Genomic DNA, 19,697 nt, shown 5'->3' on the forward strand with positions numbered 1-19,697 from the left:
AGGCCTCTTGACACGGCACGCGTCGATCTTCCATTTCTTCTCGCCCTTACTTTTCACCTTCTTTCCTTCTCTCGCGAGGAGATGGCAATGACCGACACCAGACCGGGAGTGCCAGTGCCAGTGCCAGCGCCAGCACCACCACGGACCTACGCACCGCGAACGGCCGTCCCGATCCGCGCGGGCATGCCGCGCCGCATCGATATTGCTGACGTGACGCCCAACAATGTCGGCCAGCTGCGAAAGCTCAACAGCGTCCTCTTTCCTGTCCGGTTCAGCGAACGGTGGTACAAGGACGTGCTCGAGGCACAGGTGGCCGACGTGTCCAAGTTTGGTGGGTTTGCTGTGCTGCCCTTGGTTGGAGATCGGTGCAGGGGATTAGGAAGGGATGGAGAAGGTGCTGACAATGTTTTCAACGGGGCCACGACAACACAGCGCTCTTCAATGATATCCCCGTCGGCAATGTCTGCTGCAGATTCGAGAGACTCGAAAACAAGGACGAAGCGAAGCTCTACATCATGACGCTCGGCTGTCTTGCGCCATATCGGCGAATTGGCATCGCTAGCAAGGTGGGTTTTTAACATTGTCTCAAGACCTAGTCCTCTGACCCGTCACCTGCCACAGCTCCTCGAGCACGTCCTCGAGCACGGCGGACCCGGCAAGACCGTGACATTCCACGACAACAGCGACAAGGCCAAGGGCGACGAGAAGGCAGCGCAAGGCGCATCAGCGAAGAAGGGCCAAGCAAAGAAAGACGAGGACAAGAAGAAAAAGGGCGAAGAGAGAAGAATCGTTGCCGTCTACCTCCATGTTCAGACGGACAACGACGAGGCAAAGCTATTTTACGAGAAGCACGGCTTCAAGGAGGTCGAGCGACTCGACGAATACTACCACCGAGGCATCGAGCCGCGGAGCGCGTGGGTGCTGGAAAAGAGGCAGTGATGATGCCGCCCGATCCAGCCACTGTTTTATGAGCAATGACAAAAGACTGCTTGTTCATTGCATGCACTGTGCGCACACAACAGTAGGAGGGGAGAATTTGACGCGTCATTTGTGGCTTTTCTGCCTTCCTCCTGCCCATCTACCACAAATCCCAAGCATGAACACCTCCTATGACGGAATGATGAGCCAAACTCACCTTCTTCGTCTTGAATTGAGCCGCTCTCGGCCGTCTTCTCCACTCCGACGAGCAGGGAAAAGGCAGATACGGAAAACTTCCTCATTGACAGTCCTCCGTTCATCACAAGATAGGTGATCTCTCACCTGCCGTACAAAAAAGGAAACGAATTTTCAGGGTGCGCGATCCTTCCTCGCCCGTGCGCGATTAGCAGGGGAGGGGGTCCCTATGTTAACATTTGCGTTGATGAGATCGCTGAGCGAGAAGCCGCCTTTCAAATCGCCTTGATCCTTCCTTTCTGATTCACACGAACATTGCCGGCTATCGTATATAGGCCGACAGCAAAACGAGAACAGCTGCTGGGGGCGCTGCGGAGCCACACAGCGATACTCACCCTTCTCTCACGTCCTTGCGCTACGCCTGTTTGCCGGTCCGATTTCTAACATCGAAAGGTCGCACTCCGACTGAATCTCAGCTGCGCCCTCTCTCCTCGTCGGGTTCCCAAACAATGTTGTTGAGCAGAAATAGCGGCGGCGGCGGTGGTGAACACGGCGACGTGTTTCTGCCTCGCCAAGGAATGGAGCGAAGAGGGGCGCACCTTTACTGCTTACCATCTGCGAGCCGTTCCACAGCATCGTCGTTTGCGAGCGACTTTTCGAGCGCAGGAAAGACAGCATCAGGAGCCGTAGCGAGCTCAGCACTGTCAGACGCCGGCAGCTCCGTCGTCACCAGCGCACCTTCATCTTCCTTTTCTTCGCCTCGTGCCCCGTTCGAAGGCCTACCTCCCTCTCAATCTCCTCAAAAGACGAACAAGGATCTGGCCACGGAGGAAGCAAGAAGAAGCACTGACATGGCGTCGACCAACACATATTCGAGAAAGGAGTGGGGTCTTGTTTCGATCATTCGGATTCTCGACTCGCCCGGGATCGTGCTCATCACACTGTACCACGTCCCCTCTCACGCCATGTTTGGCTGGCCGCTGCAGACCGACCCGCGCCATCGCTCCCCCGACCGAGCCATTGTCTTTGTGACGCCTCGTAGCCGGCGCGAATCGACCGATTGCTGCCACCACAAGACGAGCGAGAGTCTCTGCGTGCTGTCCGATGTGCTCGTGACATGGATGAGGCACTCATCGTCTCTGTCGCCTTCTGTCAAGAGAAAACTTGGAGAGAGGGAACAAGACACCTTGTGGCTCGCACACATCATGAATCTTGCTGTGGTGGGGCCGTCGTTGGCGAAAGAGCTGCGCAAAAAGCAGGAGGTTCCCACGCACAAGGACCTCTTTCCGGACGATGACACAACAGAGCAGGCGCCCGTTGCGCGCGTTCAGAGCACGTCGTCTAAAGCCCCCCAGAGCATCTTGATCGGATCAGACACTTCTTGTGTGCCTACTCCGCCTCACACGCACGACGAGACGCCATCTCCCGCCAGCAAAAGCCGACCGAGCTCGCTGCGGTCTGACACCAGCAAGCCAAGCTCTCCCCGTCCCTCTTCTGAAGGACGTTCTGTTCACGCATCTCGCTCTTCCTTTGAGCAAACGCAGGGGGTCTCGGAAACAAACCTCAAGCTGAAAGGGAGCGGACCATTGCGCAAGTTTCGGTCCATGACAAGCGAGCTGTCCACGACAATTACCAAGTCGCTGTCCTCACCCTTTTCCTCGTCCTCCTCTTCCCTTACCTCGTCTCCAACAACTGCAACAACGACTGCGGACGTGAGCCGCGAGAGGCCCTCACGTAGCGCTTCTTCGTCGCCAGCGCCGGGCCATTCAAGGGAGAACAAGCCGAAACTGTCTGCTCTCCAGACGACGTACAGTCCAGCTCGCGCTAGCACTCTTTCCACGGTCCCCAGCATTGAAGTATGGTCGCCCACCTCGCCTCCAGCTACGTCTATCAGGCCTCCATGGACCAGGGGTGTCTCCTCATCCGAGCAACCATCCTCTGCAAGCTCTATTGAGAGTGTTTTCGACGCGGCTAGGTCAGCAAAGGTGCCCACAGACAGCGAATCGACTTCGTCTCGACATGATTGATAGACAAGAACGACTACGAGACTAGACATACATACACTTAGATCTTCACCCTGACCGTCTTTCTTTCTTGCTTTTGATCTATCATCTCAACAACTTTGTACTTCTAGCCAATAGATTCCAGCGGCTCAATGGTCATGCTCTCCCGTCACGGCGATTCAGCTTCGAAACAGTTTGTCATGATCCTTCAAGTCTTCGTCACACTTCTCTACCTTGACTTCATGGACAGCCTCCGCTGTGCCTTTGCAGAAGACATCCTGCACGATCCCGTGCTCTTCCAGGTACTTCCTGAATTGCTTGTCTTCCTCCTCCAAGCTCCGTTTCTCCAGCTGGGCCGGGATGAGCAAGAATGTTGCCAGTGCACCGACTAGGCTGAAGCCGGCCGCTACTAGGAAGACGGCCTGCTGACCGGCCATCTCGTCACTGAATTGCGCCTGCAGCGCCGAGAAGCACACGGTGCCGATTGCAGCGCCGGCCTTTCCAAAGGCGGCCGCTAGGCCCACAAAGTGGCCCCGGACAGCGGTCCTTTTTTTTTTTTTCGGATCAGGCCATGCCACAGATCAGTGACGCCTAGAAAAGGAAGAGGGTGGCACAGGACTCACGGTGCAACTTCGGCGCTGATGAGAATCGTCGCTACGCCCGGACCGGCCTCTGCGCATGCCACAAAAGCCCCATAGAGGAGCACAAATGCGCACAAGTTGGACTTGATGCGGTGCAGGACGCCACCAAGGACGGCGCCGATGATTGCCTGGGCAAAGAAGCCGGCCATCTGTGTCGTCTTTCGACCAGCGCGATCAAGGAGGAGCGAACCAATGAGGCAGCCGGGTAGAGTGAATAGGTTTATCAGGCTACCGTAGCCAACCGCATGCACAAGGGAGGTAGACGTGGGCGTACTAGAATGCGAGGATGAGGAAGACAAACCAGCGATGAAAGGCGTTGCGAGGAGGCTGGCAGGATACGAGACAAAGTCGTACCTACCTTTCACCTTCAGCATTCTCCCCGAATTGCGAGAAATTGAAGATAGCACTCACAGAAACCAACAGAGGCAAGCGCCCGACAGCGATCTCCAATAGCGTCGAAAGACCAAGGCGTAAAAGCGAGCAGTAGAGACCTTGCCGAGGCTTCGCTTGCTGTTTTTGGAAAAGGCGGTCGAAGTAACCATCTTATAGCGCCAGTAGAAGACAGCAATGGGAATGGCTGCGCCGAGACCTACAGCGATACGCCAAGCCGCCTCGAGATCCTGGGTCTGGGTTGCGGGTGTATTGGCCCTGTAGCCATAGAGAGCAAGAACGATGAGCGGGACGACACCTCCCAGGACGAGGCCAATGTCGACGGCAAAGTTGCCGACAAGGGCGACGAGCATTCCGCGCCGCTTCTGCACCGTCGTGTTCTCGTCGGACGCCTCGGTAGCACCTGTGGTGCAGACTGGGTATTCGCCACCGGCACCGACGCCCAGGATGCCGCGCGAAACGGTAAGCATCCAGAAGAGACCCGAGGGGCTTGTGTTTACGCCAGAAACGCTGCTGAGGCCCACACCGACAACGAGGACTGCCGTTGCGAGCACGACGCCCGTCTTACGCGAAAAGCCATCAATGAGATTGCCAAAAAGCAGAGCGCCCACAACGATGCCAACGTAGTACGCCGCGCTGATTCGAGTCTTGATCTTGGATGTTAGCTCCTCTCGAGAGTAAATCTTTGACAGAAGGAGCAGGGCAAAGGAAATCACTTGAGCATTGTAGCCATCGGAGACGAGGCCGATGCCCGAAAAGACAATGTTGTGAATGTAGGTGCCGGCTTCTTTCTTCTCTTCCTCCTTGAAGCCTTCATCACGATCGTCTCCATTTTCGTTTTCAAGATCGAAATGAGGAGATTGAAAGGCATTGTTCTGCTGCTGTCGTAGCATGCAAAGTCCTCGAGCCTTGACCTCCAAAGAAGACGACAGGCGAGGACCTAGAACGCGGGTGGTGGGAAGTTCATCACGTACGAGTCCAGCTTCTCGCTTTTCAGTGGTGGGAGCCGAGGAACGGTCTTTCATCGTGCTTGTTCGTCGCTGTGTGCGCAGGAGGAAGAGAGAAGAGAGACGAAAGGCAGGTATTTGAGGCCGAGGCCGATTTCCCTGTCTTTTACGCCCATGCCAGACGAAGAAGGAACGTTCCCTTTCCTATGCTTTCGGGATGAGCACAATTTCAACAAGCCCGATGCTTGCAGACTCGCTCTCGGACCGTCACTGTTGCAACTCGCTCTGCGAAGGACCAGCAGGGCATGCGAAATGGCGCCTTTTCGGTCAAACGTCAATCGGTCTATCGCAAGAACGTGCGTGGGCTGACTTGCCGTTACAGACGTTAACCCGAGCGGAATATACCGCCACCGTTGCATCTCGGGGCGAGGCTGACAGCAACTCCGTTGCTTTTTCCCTCACACACAAAGTACAGACAACAGGCAAGAATAGGATAAACGTTCGCACAAATCACAGCATACACAAAAGTATCAAATTGGAAGAAAGGGCAAAGATCAAACATCAGTCGTGAAATTCGCCGGAAAAGTGCCCACCGTCGCGCCCCTCTTGGCGGTGCTCGAGGCATTTCTGCCCATCCACCAATCCTCGCGGTTGTTGGTCCGCTTGATGACGTCGATGACATCGCCGCGCTTAAAGGAGATATCGTCCGGCTGTTGTGCTTCAAAGTCAAACGAAGCAATGACCTGAGACTCGGCCGCTTGGAAGTTGTTGCCCCCTGAAGCAGAGCCTGACGCCGTCGTTGGCGGCGAGGAGCCCAGCAGGTCCGGCGAAGGGCTCCTGGACGGTGAAGATCGGTTGTTCCTTGGGGATGAAGTATCAGCGGTCAGGTTGGGCGGAGGAGTGGTCCGACTGTTGCCTCTGACTCGATTCCAAATGTCTCTTGTAGAGCTGGACCGCTTCTGATACTGGGGCCGCTGCGGCTTGTCGGTGACCTCATCCTCCCTCGGCAGGCCGTAGTCTGACCTCCAGCCAGCCCCCACGTCTCTGCGGTTGGCGTCTGCTCCTGCAAAGTGATCTCCGGAAGTTCTCTGAAGCTCGGCATCGAGCGAGTCCATGCCATTGCGCCTAGCATTCTCTTGATTCAAGAGCTTTGAGCCTGTAGCGCTTCGTGAGTAGGCCGTCGAAGAGGACCCAAGGCCCCTTGCGCCCGTGATCTCATCGCGCTCCGAATCCATTGAGTCCGATGAAGTCCACGTCGCCTGCTTTGTTGGCTTCTTCCGAGGCACGTATGGTGGGTTGTATGTGCTTCCACCGTAGTCGCCCACGGTCGGAGAGTGATTTGGAGCATAGCGCGGTGTCGTGTCTGACGAGACGGCATGTCCGTCTCCGAAGATATCGTCGTCGTCATCGTCTTGATTTCTTCCGAAGTGCGTCGGAAATTGCGCGCCATCGAGTCCTGTGCCCCCTCGCTGGTTCCTCATTAAGACATTACTCCTCGTCGTCGGGCTCCTAGAGGCAGGCACAGGTGCAGCCTTCCTTTCTCGGACGCCACTGTATGCATAAGAACCACCGTCTTCGAGCAGGCTCGACGATCGATTCCTCCCGGGCGAGGAAGATGGTACGCTAAAGGCGTCTTGATCCCGCGGATCCGCACCACTGTAGTCGGTCCCAGCCCTCGAGGACGTGGAGCCAAAGAAGCCCTTGCGTTCCTTTGTCGGCGAATTTGTGAGATTGCCCCCCTGGCTCGATCCAAATGCGTACTCTCCCGTCCTGCGATTGGCGTAGTCTTCCGTCCTACGTCGATTCCCGTTTCCAAGACTACTGGCTTGGAACTCGCGATCAAGTGCGTCAATCTCGCCTCGCCTCGCGCCGCTGCCGTAGTCCTCGTACCAGTTGTCGTCGTCCTCGTCGTTTCTCGCACCCCGCATGCCGAGATCGCCATCCATGCCCGCCCTGACCTCGCCCGAGAGGGTGAATTTTTCAATCGTCGAGATGAGTGACCCAGCCCAGGACGGCACATCGACGCTGCCTGAGAGAATGGACTTGGAGGAGCAAGGGCGCTGGTACGCCTTGATGTTGGCGTCGGACCGCTCGACCAGCACGGTGCCTTCGAGCGAGATGCCGCCGTAGAGACCCTTGCTCTTGCTGTACGAGAACATGGCGGCGACCTTTCCCTGGGAGCTGACGGCCCCGCTTGCCTCTGCTGACCGGCCCAGTGGACCGATGGCGACGCCGAGGTTGCCACCAAACTGCAGGCTGCCGGTGCTCATGAAGCTCCTCACGGCCGACTTGCTATTGAGGACCACGACGACGTCCGTCACATCTAGACCGGCATTGAAGCCTCCGCCGAGGCCGCCGAGACCGAGCGCAGAGGGAGCCGACCAGGAATTGTCGGGCAGACGGGCAATGACGACGCCCGAGCCTGCGCGCGCAGACATGAGAAATCCGATTCTGGCCACCGAGAAGATGGCAAAGCCCTGGGCCCGCTTGAGGACCGAGAGTGGGATCACCCGGTCAAGACCGCCATGAGCCGGGTCGACGAACTCGGTGATGATCTGCACAGGCACACCTGAGTGAGCGAGCCAAACGAGCGGGTGGGGTCACACAGATTGGAGGGCAATCTCACCTTGTTGGCCTTTCGGCACTCCTGCGCCAGATTGACCGGCAGAGGGTTCCCCATCTTTCCTTCGAAAGCACCGGTGTTCGCCTCGGCTCAGTGCCTTTTCGCTGTCCGACTCGAAGTAACGAGACGAAGCGTAAGTGAGAGATAGAGAGATGCAACCTCTGTCCTGTGTAGAGAGTCCGGTCTGGGATCAGATTGACTTGGGCATGGAAACGTGCTTTAACCTTGAGGAATCAAGGTGGAGGACGGCGAAAAAAAATAAAAGCCCTAGGCTTCTTCTTTCGTGCGTAGCCTCATCTCGGAAGCTTGCTGCCGTGAGGAAGAAGAGATGCACAGCCTAATGCCCGAGAAGCGAAGAGATCCGTTGCGCTCGTTGTTGCTGTTGCTGCCGAGCTCATGTCTCGCCGCCGTTGCATGAGCTGCTTCTGCCTTTCATCTGATCCGTCTGAGAAGGACGGTGCTCTAGGAACCAAAGTAGTCTACTGAAGCTGCATATTACCGTGTCGACTTTCGGCGGCCAGACTTCAGAAGCTCCCACCATCTCTTCCTCAATCATGAGATTATGAGAGTCTCTGCAGTAGGGTGCGTCCGTCACCTTACAAACAGCTCTGAAGCGGACGGTGCCCTTCTCGTCAATCTCACTTAAGACTGTGTGGTGCAGCAGGCGGGATTTGTCACTGCAGCGCATTGCATGTGTCACTGCTTTTCCTCCACATCTAGGCTACAGCTAGGATGTCGCGCGAGGCCTAGTGCTTCTTCGCTATCCGCAACGTTGCTGTCTGTCCATCGTATGCTCCGCCAACTTTCTCCGCTGGCCACTTTTTGTTCCCCTACCTCTTCCCTTACCCGACGAACCTTCTCCACGAGCCTCGCTACCGCCATGAAGGTGCATCCGATTCCCCTGCGCGACGACAACTACGGCTACCTCGTCGTCGACGCTGCGCACCCCACAAAGGGCGTCCTCGTCGATCCCTACGACGTGCCCACGTGCCAGGCGCACCTCAAGCAGCACGGCATCACCGAAGTCGTGGGAAACATCACCACGCACCACCACTTTGACCACTCGGGCGGCAACGAGGCCTTCCACAAGGCCTACCCCGATGCGCCCATCTTTGGCGGCTCCGACAAGGTGCCCTGCCTGAGTCGGCCCGTCAAGCACGGCGATGCCTTCCCACTCTTTCCCGGCAGCAGCATCCAGGTCAAGACCTATGCGACACCTTGCCACACCCAGGACAGCACCGCCTTCTTCCTCGAGGACTCAAAGGCAAAGGACGGCGAGTACACGCGCGGCGTCTTTACGGGCGACACGCTCTTTGTCTCGGGCTGCGGCCGCTTCTTCGAAGGCACGCCCGAGGAGATGCACACGGCGCTCAACAAGACACTGGCAGGCCTGCCGGGCGACACCGTCGTCTTTTGCGGCCACGGTGAGTTTCTTTCTAGGACATGCAGTTGGGCTGCTACGGAGAGTCACGGGCGCTGAAAGTAGTTGGCGCATCTAGAGTACACAAAGGGAAACGTCGCCTTCTCTGCAGGCGTCGTGCCCAACAACGCCGCCGTGCAGAAGCTCGTCGAGTTTGTCAGGACGGGCCAGAACAAGGGCGTGACGACGGGTGTCTTTACCATCGACGACGAGAAGCGCCACAACGTCTTTATGCTCGTCGACGACGCCGAGGTGAAAAAGGCCATCGGTCTCGAGAGTGCCGGACCAGTCGAAGTCATGGCCAAGCTGAGAGAGCTCAAGAACAGCGGTCAAATGATGGCAAAGGTGTGAGGAGCCGAGGTCAATGCATGAATTGCTCTTTCTCTCTTTTTGTTATATTTTTCTCCAGTTGTGGCTCTTCATGAGAACAGCAGGGGTGGGGAAAAAAAGGATGTGTCGAATGATGCACGAGCGCAGCGATGGAAGAGCGAGAGGAATTAGGAGCAGGCCATGATGGCGTTGATGAGGTCACCGTTGCTCTCCTTGAGAGCCTTGACGGCCTTGCGGCGCGAGACCGAGACCTGTTGCAAGCATTAGTCTCCACACACACACATGCCAGCTTGGACGATGAAAAGGACGCACCTGAGCCATGACGAGGTCGATGTCCTTTGCATCGACACCCGACTCGTCGATGGGGGAGCCATCGTCCTCGTCCTCCTCTTCCTCCTTCTTCTTGTCCGCCGCACCACCGTCCTGACCCTGCTGCTGCATCTGGCTGAACTGCTCGCTGAGCAGCCTCTCCTGCTGCTCGGCCTGGGCCATCTGCTGGGCCTGGGCCGCCTGGGCCTGTGCGCTCATGTCCTCATTCTTGGCCTCGCCAAAGACAATGTAGCAGTCCGACACGCTCGACTTGTACACCTCGGGGCTGCTGACGACGTAGAGGTGGCCGCGGGGCCGGCGCATCGTGACACGCGTGATGCCCTGGACCTTTTTAAGGCCAATGTTCTGCAGCGACTTGCGCGCCTTGCGCTCCGCCTTGTTGCTGACCTGCTCGCCCACGGTCACGTCGCCGCCGAGGCCGGCCGCGCCCGACTCGGCCTCCTCCTCCTGGACGTTGAGCTGTGTGGATATTCATGCATGTATGTATGTCAGTGAGGATGTCCTCTCGCAGGCTTCGCCTCGAAAAGAAGCACGACGACTCACGTCCTGAACGTCATCGGTGATCTCCTCGACAGTGGCCGACATGGTTGTGCTGCTGCTGCTGCTGCAAAGTGGTGAGAAGTGATTGGTGGTCGCAGAAGTCAGCGCTCTTCCTGATCCCGTGGGTCCGGCGTCACACACACACAGACACGCGCGCGCAGGCCACTCTTTCTTCCTGGATAGCGCAATACAACAATGGCTACATGGGATTTTTGTATTTGATTTTGCCGCGCCACATGGCACTTTAAAGGTAACCGCAGCGGGGACAAACGGTCCCTGCAAGAAACAAGTCAGAGGCCCAACACAGTTCATGGTGAATGGGGTGGATGATTATTTCATTTAAATGTTTCAAAGTTGGACGAGGATGATAGACCACATCTGAAGAGAGGTGGATGCGTGTGTGATTAGAGGTAGAGGAGTGACGGTCCGGTCAAGCTCGCTTCTTGTTGCCCTTTGCCTTGACGACCTTGAATCCTCCAAAGCTGTCGCTGTTATTCTTGGATGCAGCAGCAGCGGCCTGTTGCTGCAGGAGCTGGTGCTGCTGCTGTTGCTGCTGCACCGCCTGAAGATGGATCTGGTTGTGCTGCTGCTGCTGCTGCTGTTGCTGTTGAGCCTGCTGCGACTTTATAATGTCGCTTGCAGTCCTCGAGCCGGCCCCATTTGTGCGAGGCTGAGCCCCACCGCGGTTTGCAGCATCGAGCTTCCTCTTGGCGACAAAGTCGGCTGCGAATCTCCTGCCGTCCAGCGTTGAGCTGTTTGCATATACGCTCTCGGCAATGATTTCGACGACATCAGGCGAGGGATCCAGCGGGAAGGAGAGGAGCATCTCGATGAAATCGTCGACCTTGACGTTGAGACCCTTGAGTTGCTCCTTGCAGTGCCGGAGGAATTCGGGAGAAGCACCCGGCTCGCCATTGGGAGTGGCAGAGGGCGCAGGCAGAGAGCTCGCCGCGGGCGCTGCAACACTGCCCTGCGCTTTGGAGCGGGTTGAAGCCTGGGTCAACGAGCCCGACGAGGCGCTACGGAAGTTGTTGGCGGGAATGCCGTTGGGCCTGGCGACGGAGGCAGCGGGGCCTGCTCCTGCTCCAGCCCCTGCCACGTTCCAAGGGCCGCCGCTGTTGGCTCGGTGAGCAGCTGGCCCCTGAGGTGGGGCCACAGTCGGCCTGACAGTAGCCGAAGGAGCGGCAGTCGGCAGAGACGACGCCGATGGACCAGTTGGCGTTGCAGGTTTGCCGCCAGCGCCGACGACGCTCCACGAACCCCCAGCTCCAGAAGAGGCATTGTTGATCGCGCCCGGCACTCCCTGCACCTGCCTGTTTGCCAGGTCGGCGTAGCCCTTTGGCCTGGTGGGGGTGGCACCAGGTTGAGAACCGTGGGCCTGCGCTTGAGCCTCCTTGACACGCTGGGCACGCCTCTTTTCCTCTTCCTGGATCTCCGTCAGCGTCTTCTTGGGCGTCTGGCGGTTGCCGGCGTTCCAGACGGGCGTCGAGGGTGCGTTGCCAGACGATGGCGACTCTGACCGGTTGACCGAGGGCGGCACGCTGGCCAGGCCCCACGACATGCTCGTCGGCACCGACTCGCTGTTGGACGTCGAGCGTGCGAATGCATTCTGGCTGCGCAGTCGTTCAGCCTGAGCCGCCTTTCGAGCCTCGGCCTGGCGCGCTTCGGCCTCCTGGATCTCACGGAGGCTCATGCTCGACGTCGTGCCTCCCTGGCTCTCTGCGGCGCTTGCCCAGGGTGCTTTTGTCGAGGCCGTCGACGTCGACGTCTCCTGGTTCGAGTCGGACATCCAGGCACTCAGGGGCACCTGTTGACCACCTGCTCCTACTCCTGCTCCGTCCTGCTGCTGCTGACGACGGAACTGGTCCTCGCTCACCACCTTGACGTTCCCTCCAGCGGCCGACTGAGCATGCTGCGCCCTTTCAGACGGCTGCTGCTGCTGGCTCAGCTCGTCCGTCTGTTTACCACGCTGGCGCCTGTTCTTCTTCTTCGTCGGCGACTCGACCGAGTCTTGCTGCTGGTGCTGCTGCTGGTGCTTCACGCCGTCCGTCTGAATCATAAAGGGCTCTGAAGCAAACTGCACGGCAGACGGGCTCTGAGGCCAGACCTGCTCAATGGCCGGCTCACTGACCTCCTCCTGCGTCGCTGCTTCTTCTCGCTGCTCCTGACCATCTTCCTTGATGTCCAGTTCGCCGTCTGCGCCGCTTTCATCCTTGAAAAGCTCGGCATTGCCGTGGCTGTGCTGCTCCCGCTCCCGCTCTTGCTCCGTCTCCTGCTCCTGCCCATGCCCTTGCCCTTGCTCCGGCTGCTGCTGAGATTGCCAATGGCTCTCATCAGGTGCATTCTGAGGCTGCTGAGGCTGCTGTTGTTGCTGGTGCTGGTGATGCTGCGGCAGATCGAACGGAGCTCGTTGCTGCTGGTAAGGGTCAAACTGCTGCTGCTGCTGCGGTGGAAAGGCCGGCCCCATCCCAGGCTGCTGCTGCTGCTGCTGCTGCTGTGGGTGATGGTGGTTGGTGTCCCAGAGCTGAGCGGCGCCAAAGCCAGGCTGCATCCAAGGACTACCGACGCCTGCGCCCTGTGCCACGCCAAGATGAGCTGCAAAGGGCGACGAAGTGGCCCGGTGCTGGTGCTCCTCCATCTCGCGCTGCCGAACCATGGCCAGGTATTCGTCCTGGTTGCGCAGTCGGAACCGTGGATCGAAATCGCCCGCAAAGGGCGACTGGGGAGCAGCACCACCACCACCACCACCACCACCACCACCACCACCTCCAAACAGGCTTCCGTTGGCGGCAAAGGGAGAGGCCGGCATGGGTCCGGGATGGCCAAAGCCCTGATCGAGCGGCCAGTGTCCCCCCATCGGCGCGCCACCACCAAACACCTCGTTCTGCATGCGGTCCAGCGACGGCGCGTGCTGCTGCTGTTGTTGTTGCTGCTGGTGTTGCTGGTGCTGGTGTTGCTGCAAATGCTGCTGGTGCTGGTGGATCTGCTGCTCCCTCGCTCGCATGGCCGCATAGTCGTGCAGGGCGCGCTCCTGGATCATCTTGTGGCCAACATACTCCGAGGGCCGCACCAAGAACGGCGTCTCCCTGTTGCCAATAAAGGCGAGCACCTGGGCCAGCGGCCTCAGTTCCTGGTCCTCGGCCCGCTGGATCATGAGGTCGTCGGCAAAGTACTGGCCCTCGTACCAGCTCTGCATGTCGGTAGCCGTAAAGGGCCCTTGAATGATACCATCAGGATCACGGTACAACCACTGTGCCGTCGATGGCGACCAGCTAGCGTCCTCTTCTCGTACAGGCTGGTGCTCAGCCGGACGGGAGGAAGGCGACGAGGCAGGTAGTTCGGCATCCTCGTCGAGGCGGAGCGAGTCGAGGATCGAGGACGCATGGTGAGCCAGGTCGGGCTCTGTTGGCTGGCTATCGACAGAAACCGGCTCTGCAGTCTGCTCTTCGCGGGCCTTCTCGGCAGACGACGGCGCCTTCTCAGGCTGGTGATCCTCTGACGGAGCCGAAGCAGCGCCAAGGCCACCATTCGCCGGCTCAGTCGTTCTGCGGGTAGGGCCTGCCTGCGATGCCTGGCGCTCCCTCTTGCGATCATAGCCGGCAAACTTGGCAAAGCCAGCGCTGCCGTCGGCAGGAGGCCCGATAGGCCCTTCGCCCGGGATGCGGTCTCTTCTCCCAAAGCGAGACCAATGTCCATTGGAAGTCGGTGCCTCCTGTGACGGCTCTGCACTGCCCTCGTCGTGCGTTGTCCTTGAGGTACGATTTCTCGCCGAGCTAAAGGCCTCATTCAGGCTGGGACCCCGTCGCTCCCAGGCCGAGGACCCGTCGGCATCGAGGGGGCTCTTGGGTGTCCGCAGAGGCTCTGCTTGGAGAAGTCAGCGCTCGAGTTCTGTTATACAGCTACTTCAATCCATTTGTTCTCACCGGAAACCCCCGACTCGCCCTCCTTCTTCTTCCAAGCTGGAGGAGCGACGCCCGACAGGACGCCGCCCTGGATACCAGAGCCGTGGCGCTCCCTCGGCTGAAGCGTCGTCGGCGACAGCACAGAGGCAGCGGTGGGCGCGGCACTGCTGCTGCCCCGCTGGAAGAGGCCAGGACGCTGGTGCAGGTCGGCCTTCTCCTGCGAGAGGGCGCGCGCATTGAGGCCCCGCGGCTCGCCCGTGGGCGAGTGTGGCCGCATGGGTCCTCCACCGCCGCCCTGCTCAAGCGGACGCCTGGGCATGGCGTCGCGATCCAGACTCGGTCGATCCTGGAGACAGATCCTGCCGGTGAGCTTCCTCCTCGCACATACCCTCTCTCTCTCAGCGCCGTCCTCTCTACCCACCTTCTTCCTGGACCCAATCGAGCCTCCATGTCCTGATGTCCCTGGCCCTGCTCCTGCTCCTGCTCCTGCTCCTGCTCCTGCTCCTGCTCCTGCTCCTGCTCCTGTACCCCCGCCGCTCGGTGCTTCCGAAGATGTTGCTCCTGTCCCTGTCCCCGTCCCTGTCCCTATCCCTGTCCCTCCCAGGGCAGCCGTCTGGGTCGAGGGGCTCTTTTGGCCTCTCTCGGAGCTGTAGAGGCTCAACAGGCGCTTAGAGTACCTCAGCGAGTCTGCATCGACGGCGGCCTGGCCCGCCGACGGTGCGCCTCCGCCTGCTCCTCCTGTGCCAACGCCAGGACCACCGGGCGCGGCCGACGAGGCATTCGCATGCTGGCCGCTCGCCCCGCCGCTCGCAGCCGCGGCAAAGCTGAAGGCGCCCGGGCTCGTGACGGGGCCTGTGGGCGTGACGGGTGAAGGGCCAGTCGAGGCGGCATGCTGCGACGAGAGGTTTCCCAGGCTAGGATGGCGACGCTGTGCCGACGGGCGCGCGCCTGCCGATGCTCCTCCTAGTCCAGCTCCTGGTCCTGGTCCAGCGACTGCTCCTGCACTGGCTGCGCCTCCTGCTCCTCCTGCCCCACCAGCGCCTGCTCCACTGCTAGTGTTGCCGCCGCCGGCACCCACCGATGGCTCCAGCGAGGAGCTCTCCGATGGGCTGGGTGCATGCGCCGGGCTGGAACCCTTGCCGGGCGCCTTGCGCATCCATTCGGGACCAAACTGCAGCGAAGAGGCAGACATGTTCGTTTTTGCTGTTGTCGTTTGAGTGTTTCCGCGACTTTCCTTTCCTTTTCTGTGCTTGAATGATGATGATGATGCTTGCTACTTGCTGCCTCGGGGCGATTGAAAAATTTTGTCCGAGACAGAAAGAAAAAAAAAAAAGAAGGATAGAGATGAATGAGCGCTTGTCGAGGATCCTTTTGGGTCCGCCGGTTGCTGGGTGATGTATGGCCAAGGTGTGGCCAGAGATGCTGTCGAGTCAAGCGAAGAAATATCGAAGGGGGTGCCTGTAGTAGCGTGAGTGAGTTGAGTGTGCGTGGGACGAGCAAGGGCGAAGGAAAAAGCGACGTGACGCTAAATGTCAGCGGCTGTAGAAACGGCAAGGAAACGACAAAAGGAGGCAACGCACAATTGGAAGAAAGAAAGCGACACTCGGGCTTGAATGCTATCGACTGTGGTGGCTGTGTATGTCTGTTCTGGTTGGTGAGAAGGCTGTGCTGTGACGAGGATAGGCGTAATGATGCAGAAGAGAGGAGAAAGAAGAAGAAGAGGAAGAAAAGAGAGAAAGAGAGAGCGAGCAAGGCGAGGCTGAGAAAAGGCGCAAAAATTTGAGCTCATAAAGCAGCTGCTCGCACGCACGCACGCACGCACGCACGCACACGACGCGGTTCTTCGCTCGGCCGCCCGCCCGCGCGCCTCCGTCCCTTTGTCCTCCTTCTCGTGTTCTTCGTGGCCATCACTCAAGCAACAGTCGCTGGCTCGCTTGCCTCTGCCTCGTCGGCATATAGTGGCTACTTATGATTGCAGCAGCAACGGCGAGATAGCGTTGCGGGAGGATGGCAGGCACGGGGTTCAGAGTGAACCAGGTCATCGGCCGCCTCGTGCCTGTGCTCCTCCTCATTTACGTCGGGTGCGTCCCTTAGCACACTTGTTCGCAATCCACGCATCTCAATTTCCATTCTCGCATTCAGCTTTGCCTATCACCTCGTCATCTATGAGCATGCCTGTGAGTCGTTGGTCGTGAAATGTCAAGAGGAGGACTTCGCTCAGGCGCATTCACGACAGACAAGCACCAGTTTTTGACACACAATCTCTGGCTCTATCCCTTGGTCCACGTCTTTGCCACCCATCTTGTCTTCCTCCCGGCTTTGTTCGCCTACCTCAGCATCTTCCTCGCCTATGGCGTCGATGTTGATTCTCAAGGAGAGACTCGAGAGGCACGCCCTTCCCCCGTCTCTCCCCTCCGCCGGCTGATTGGTGCCCGGCTTCCCCGTCCCACGTTTGAGCCACCGCCCGATATCGTCCGCGGTCATGTCCTGTACGAGTGCGATGCCGAGGGCAATCCTCTTCGTTGCTGGCGAGACGACTGCCAGGGCCGCTGGAAGCCGCCGCGAACACGGCACTGCGGCGATTGTCGAACCTGTCGCGCAGGTCTCGACCACCACTGTCCCTGGTTCGATGCCGACGTGTGCGCACCCACCACTATGACACTGTTCCTCGGCTTCCTCGCCCTCGTCCCCATCCTCTGCCTGCTTGCCTTCGCACCGCTCCTTCCCACCGTCTGGTCTCACACGACATCCATCTGGCGTTGGGCCAACGAGAGCGAGGCGCTGAGGGCATCCTGGTGGTCGAGGAAGAAGTCCTGGATCGGCGGGCCCATGTACCGATGGATCATTGGTTTCTACCTCGCCGCTCGCTCCTATCCGGCTGAAGTCGAGGCCGAGTCCTCCAAGTCCATTTACTTCTCCAGCCCCAACGCTCGACCGGCGCTCCTCGTCTTGCTTGCCGCTGGTCTCTCTTCTGTCACGATTGGTGAGCTTCTCTTTCTACTTCTCCCTCTCTGCTTTTATCTTACTTCAGGCTGACTTGCGTACTCCCACAAAGGCCTTCTCTTCTTCACGCTCCTCAATCTCGCAAAGGGCGAGCTCACAATCGACACACAGCGCCGCAAATCCTACCGAAAGGCCATGGTCAGCGGCGATGCCGCCGCGGCCGCTCGTCTTGCGCCCACGAGGCACTTTTGGATCCCTCTGGGCGACGAGAGCGACGGTGGCGTCGTCGTGTCGACGCTGCCAGAGGAACAATCGTACGATCTGGGAAGCTTTTGGGAGAACATGAAGGCCTTTCTTGGGTGGGTCTCACACCTTTCACATCCTCGTCCCTTCATGTTCTTCCTGCTAACGGTACAAGTAAATGGGACAGATGGCCGCCATACAGCCGAGACGTGCTTCTCACAAACTGGCCGATTGCAAAAGGTGTTAAAGAGCGCATGCTCAAGGAGGCACAAGCGAGATCTAGGAAGAACAATTGATGAAAGAGACGTTTCGTTGTTTTTTTGGGTGTGGAAAAATAGATAGCTTTTTGGTAGTCCAACTTGTGGAGATCCTCTCTTGGATCATATGCTACGTTACATGGAGAAACCCTCCTTTGATCCCATCTGAAGTAAACTTGGTGCAAAGAGAGAATGACGATTAGTCGACGTTCTCGACGTCCTTGGCCTTTGCTGCCGCGGCCTGGTCACCGGTCTCGACGGCCGACGAGGGCGCCTCTGCTGCTGCTGCCTCGTCATCGCCCTCATCGTCGTCGCTGTCCTCATCGTCGTCTGCGCCGCCGGCCATGGCAGACAGGTCGGGCATGCCGCCCATGCCGCCTGCGCCGCCGCCAGCCTGCATCTGCTGCAGCATTGCCTGGAGGTCCATCCCCCCCGCGCCGCCCATGCCGCCCATGCCACCCATGCCACCCATGCCGCCAGCACCCATACCGGCCAGCGAGGGGTCCATGCCGCCCATGCCACCGTCACCCATGCCTCCAAAGTCATCGAGGTTGCCCGACTGCTCGTCCTCGTCGACCCACTGCATTGAGATTACATATCAAGCTCAGTTTCTGATATTTGTCACGCATATACTGCAGGTGGTGGCTCACCTTGTCAAAGTCCGTCTTGACGTTGTGCAGCCGGACCTTTTCCTTGCTGAGCCGAGGCCAGTACTCGAGCTTGGCCTCCTTCTTGCGCAGCAGCAGGTACATGCTCTTGGAAGACTGCGACACCTTGCTGTTCTCGACGTCGATCTTGTCAAACAGGTCCAGGTCGAAGGCGTACGACCGCTCGGCGATGCCCTTGGCCTGGTCGCCGACCTTGGCGGCAAACTTGAAGCCGTCCTCGTGCAGATCGAGCTTCGTGGCAGGCGCAGGCGGCAGGTTGGGCACGTTGATCGTCACCATGACGACGTTCTTTACGAAGAGTGTGGTGTCAGCCAAGTGGCTCAGCACGGGCCAAAAGGAAACAGGGGGTCAGCTCACCTTCTCGGGCTCGTCCTCGGACGAGCGCTGCGCCCAGAGAATCTCTGGCGCGGCGGCGCCCTGTCCGGCGATGGCGCTGGCCTTGTCGGCGGGTGCGGATGCTGTTGTGCTCATTTCGAAGATTGCCTCTGTTGCGTGTGTAGACTGTAAGAGAAAGGCAGAGAAGGGACTAACCTTCCATCGCGAGCACTTTGGAAGCTTGCGAAGAAATCGCCACGTGTGCACGTGATGCGCGGCGCTCGTCCCTCCAACCTCCACTTTGAGAGGGCGGCGCTTGCCTGCGTGCGTGTTGCTTTGCTTAGTAACAAGCGACTCGCGTTCCCCCAGTGTCCTGCTTGTCGTGTTGTTCTCGTCACTCGATGCAATGCCTGTAAGACGAAGTCTTGGTTGGTGCCAATCGTGGGCCTGCTGGTGATGAAAGATGAGGAAGAAAACGGCGCTTTTGCCGGAATCATCCAAGCTTCCCACGCACACGATCAGGAGTCTAATCGTAACATCTTCCAGTCCGGACCGAGATCCGAGCTTGGCTGCTAAGGAGGAGAATGAGGCTGTGCCACGTACTGAACCCATATCTATCAACGTTGATCGAGAATCTCCAGAAAGTGTTTGGCTCCCAGAAAGTGTTTGGTTCCCAGCGATGGCCCTCCTGCGCTTCAGTCCCTCCTAATCACCCCCTGCAAACGCCTCCATCCCACACGCTCAAGGAATAAAAACCCTCTTTCTCCGAGCATGAGTAACAAGCCCTGTTGGAAGTCATAGCCTAGCCAAGAGTGAGGTCGGTTGGATCAAACACGACGGCATCGGGGGGAACGGCGAAATGTCAAGACGGAAGAGAGAAAAGCGAAAAAAAAATTACAATTGTTGATGAGGGCGCGATGCGGAGTGCCTTGCCGTCCACTCGCCGCCGTGAGGGAAGGCCCACCATTTCCGTTTGCTGAATACAGACTACCAGTCTCATCAAAAGAAAGGGAAAATGGGGGGATAGAGAGA

At 58.7% G+C, this 19,697-nt stretch overlaps 9 protein-coding genes across 9 annotated transcripts; 4 read left to right on the forward strand and 5 right to left on the reverse strand.

The window, feature by feature from the left end:
• Window positions 1-81: 81 nt before the first annotated feature.
• FA10DRAFT_294521 (acyl-CoA N-acyltransferase) lies at window positions 82-1,437 on the forward strand (the record flags this gene model as incomplete). Its single annotated transcript, XM_025524443.1, has 3 exons — window positions 82-331; window positions 433-566; window positions 622-1,437. 3 exons carry the CDS (start codon window positions 82-84, stop codon window positions 937-939), a joined length of 702 nt encoding a protein of 233 aa, XP_025378130.1. The 3' UTR covers window positions 940-1,437.
• A 185-nt stretch (window positions 1,438-1,622) lies between these two features.
• On the forward strand, window positions 1,623-3,140 carry FA10DRAFT_286603 (hypothetical protein; the record flags this gene model as incomplete). The annotated part of the gene is made up of 1 exon (XM_025524083.1): window positions 1,623-3,140. One exon carries the CDS (start codon window positions 1,623-1,625, stop codon window positions 3,138-3,140), a length of 1,518 nt encoding a protein of 505 aa, XP_025378131.1.
• Window positions 3,141-3,295: 155 nt separating this feature from the next.
• On the reverse strand, window positions 3,296-5,040 carry FA10DRAFT_229687 (MFS general substrate transporter; the record flags this gene model as incomplete). The annotated part of the gene is made up of 3 exons (XM_025518803.1): window positions 3,296-3,662; window positions 3,740-4,111; window positions 4,169-5,040. The coding sequence occupies 3 exons, from the start codon at window positions 5,038-5,040 to the stop codon at window positions 3,296-3,298; spliced, it is 1,611 nt and encodes a 536-aa protein (XP_025378132.1).
• Window positions 5,041-5,648: 608 nt separating this feature from the next.
• FA10DRAFT_302122 (DUF500-domain-containing protein) lies at window positions 5,649-7,844 on the reverse strand (the record flags this gene model as incomplete). The annotated part of the gene is made up of 2 exons (XM_025525062.1): window positions 7,721-7,844; window positions 5,649-7,649 (listed from the first exon to the last, which is right to left on the reverse strand). The coding sequence occupies exons 1-2, from the start codon at window positions 7,772-7,774 to the stop codon at window positions 5,649-5,651; spliced, it is 2,055 nt and encodes a 684-aa protein (XP_025378133.1). The 5' UTR covers window positions 7,775-7,844.
• Window positions 7,845-8,239: 395 nt separating this feature from the next.
• Window positions 8,240-9,498, forward strand: FA10DRAFT_267363 (Metallo-hydrolase/oxidoreductase). Its single transcript, XM_025521880.1, has 2 exons — window positions 8,240-9,141; window positions 9,217-9,498. Exons 1-2 carry the CDS (start codon window positions 8,598-8,600, stop codon window positions 9,486-9,488), a joined length of 816 nt encoding a protein of 271 aa, XP_025378134.1. The 5' UTR covers window positions 8,240-8,597; the 3' UTR covers window positions 9,489-9,498.
• FA10DRAFT_267364 (nascent polypeptide-associated complex subunit alpha) lies at window positions 9,306-10,431 on the reverse strand. The gene is made up of 3 exons (XM_025521881.1): window positions 10,341-10,431; window positions 9,780-10,256; window positions 9,306-9,718 (listed from the first exon to the last, which is right to left on the reverse strand). Exons 1-3 carry the CDS (start codon window positions 10,380-10,382, stop codon window positions 9,635-9,637), a joined length of 603 nt encoding a protein of 200 aa, XP_025378135.1. The 5' UTR covers window positions 10,383-10,431; the 3' UTR covers window positions 9,306-9,634.
• Window positions 10,432-10,767: 336 nt separating this feature from the next.
• On the reverse strand, window positions 10,768-15,431 carry FA10DRAFT_286608 (hypothetical protein; the record flags this gene model as incomplete). The annotated part of the gene is made up of 3 exons (XM_025524084.1): window positions 10,768-14,198; window positions 14,261-14,585; window positions 14,661-15,431. The coding sequence occupies 3 exons, from the start codon at window positions 15,429-15,431 to the stop codon at window positions 10,768-10,770; spliced, it is 4,527 nt and encodes a 1,508-aa protein (XP_025378136.1).
• A 635-nt stretch (window positions 15,432-16,066) lies between these two features.
• Window positions 16,067-17,721, forward strand: FA10DRAFT_279939 (hypothetical protein; the record flags this gene model as incomplete). Its single annotated transcript, XM_025523583.1, has 5 exons — window positions 16,067-16,320; window positions 16,382-16,416; window positions 16,476-17,222; window positions 17,295-17,541; window positions 17,613-17,721. Exons 1-5 carry the CDS (start codon window positions 16,247-16,249, stop codon window positions 17,719-17,721), a joined length of 1,212 nt encoding a protein of 403 aa, XP_025378137.1. The 5' UTR covers window positions 16,067-16,246.
• On the reverse strand, window positions 17,631-19,099 carry FA10DRAFT_267366 (HSP20-like chaperone). Its single transcript, XM_025521882.1, has 3 exons — window positions 18,708-19,099; window positions 18,333-18,638; window positions 17,631-18,262 (listed from the first exon to the last, which is right to left on the reverse strand). Exons 1-3 carry the CDS (start codon window positions 18,819-18,821, stop codon window positions 17,882-17,884), a joined length of 801 nt encoding a protein of 266 aa, XP_025378138.1. The 5' UTR covers window positions 18,822-19,099; the 3' UTR covers window positions 17,631-17,881.
• Between the last annotated feature and the right edge of the window lie 598 nt (window positions 19,100-19,697).

The sequence above is a fragment of the Acaromyces ingoldii genome (genome assembly GCF_003144295.1).
Source record: "Acaromyces ingoldii strain MCA 4198 unplaced genomic scaffold FA10scaffold_3, whole genome shotgun sequence".
NCBI classification, from domain to species: Eukaryota; Fungi; Basidiomycota; class Exobasidiomycetes; order Exobasidiales; family Cryptobasidiaceae; genus Acaromyces; species Acaromyces ingoldii.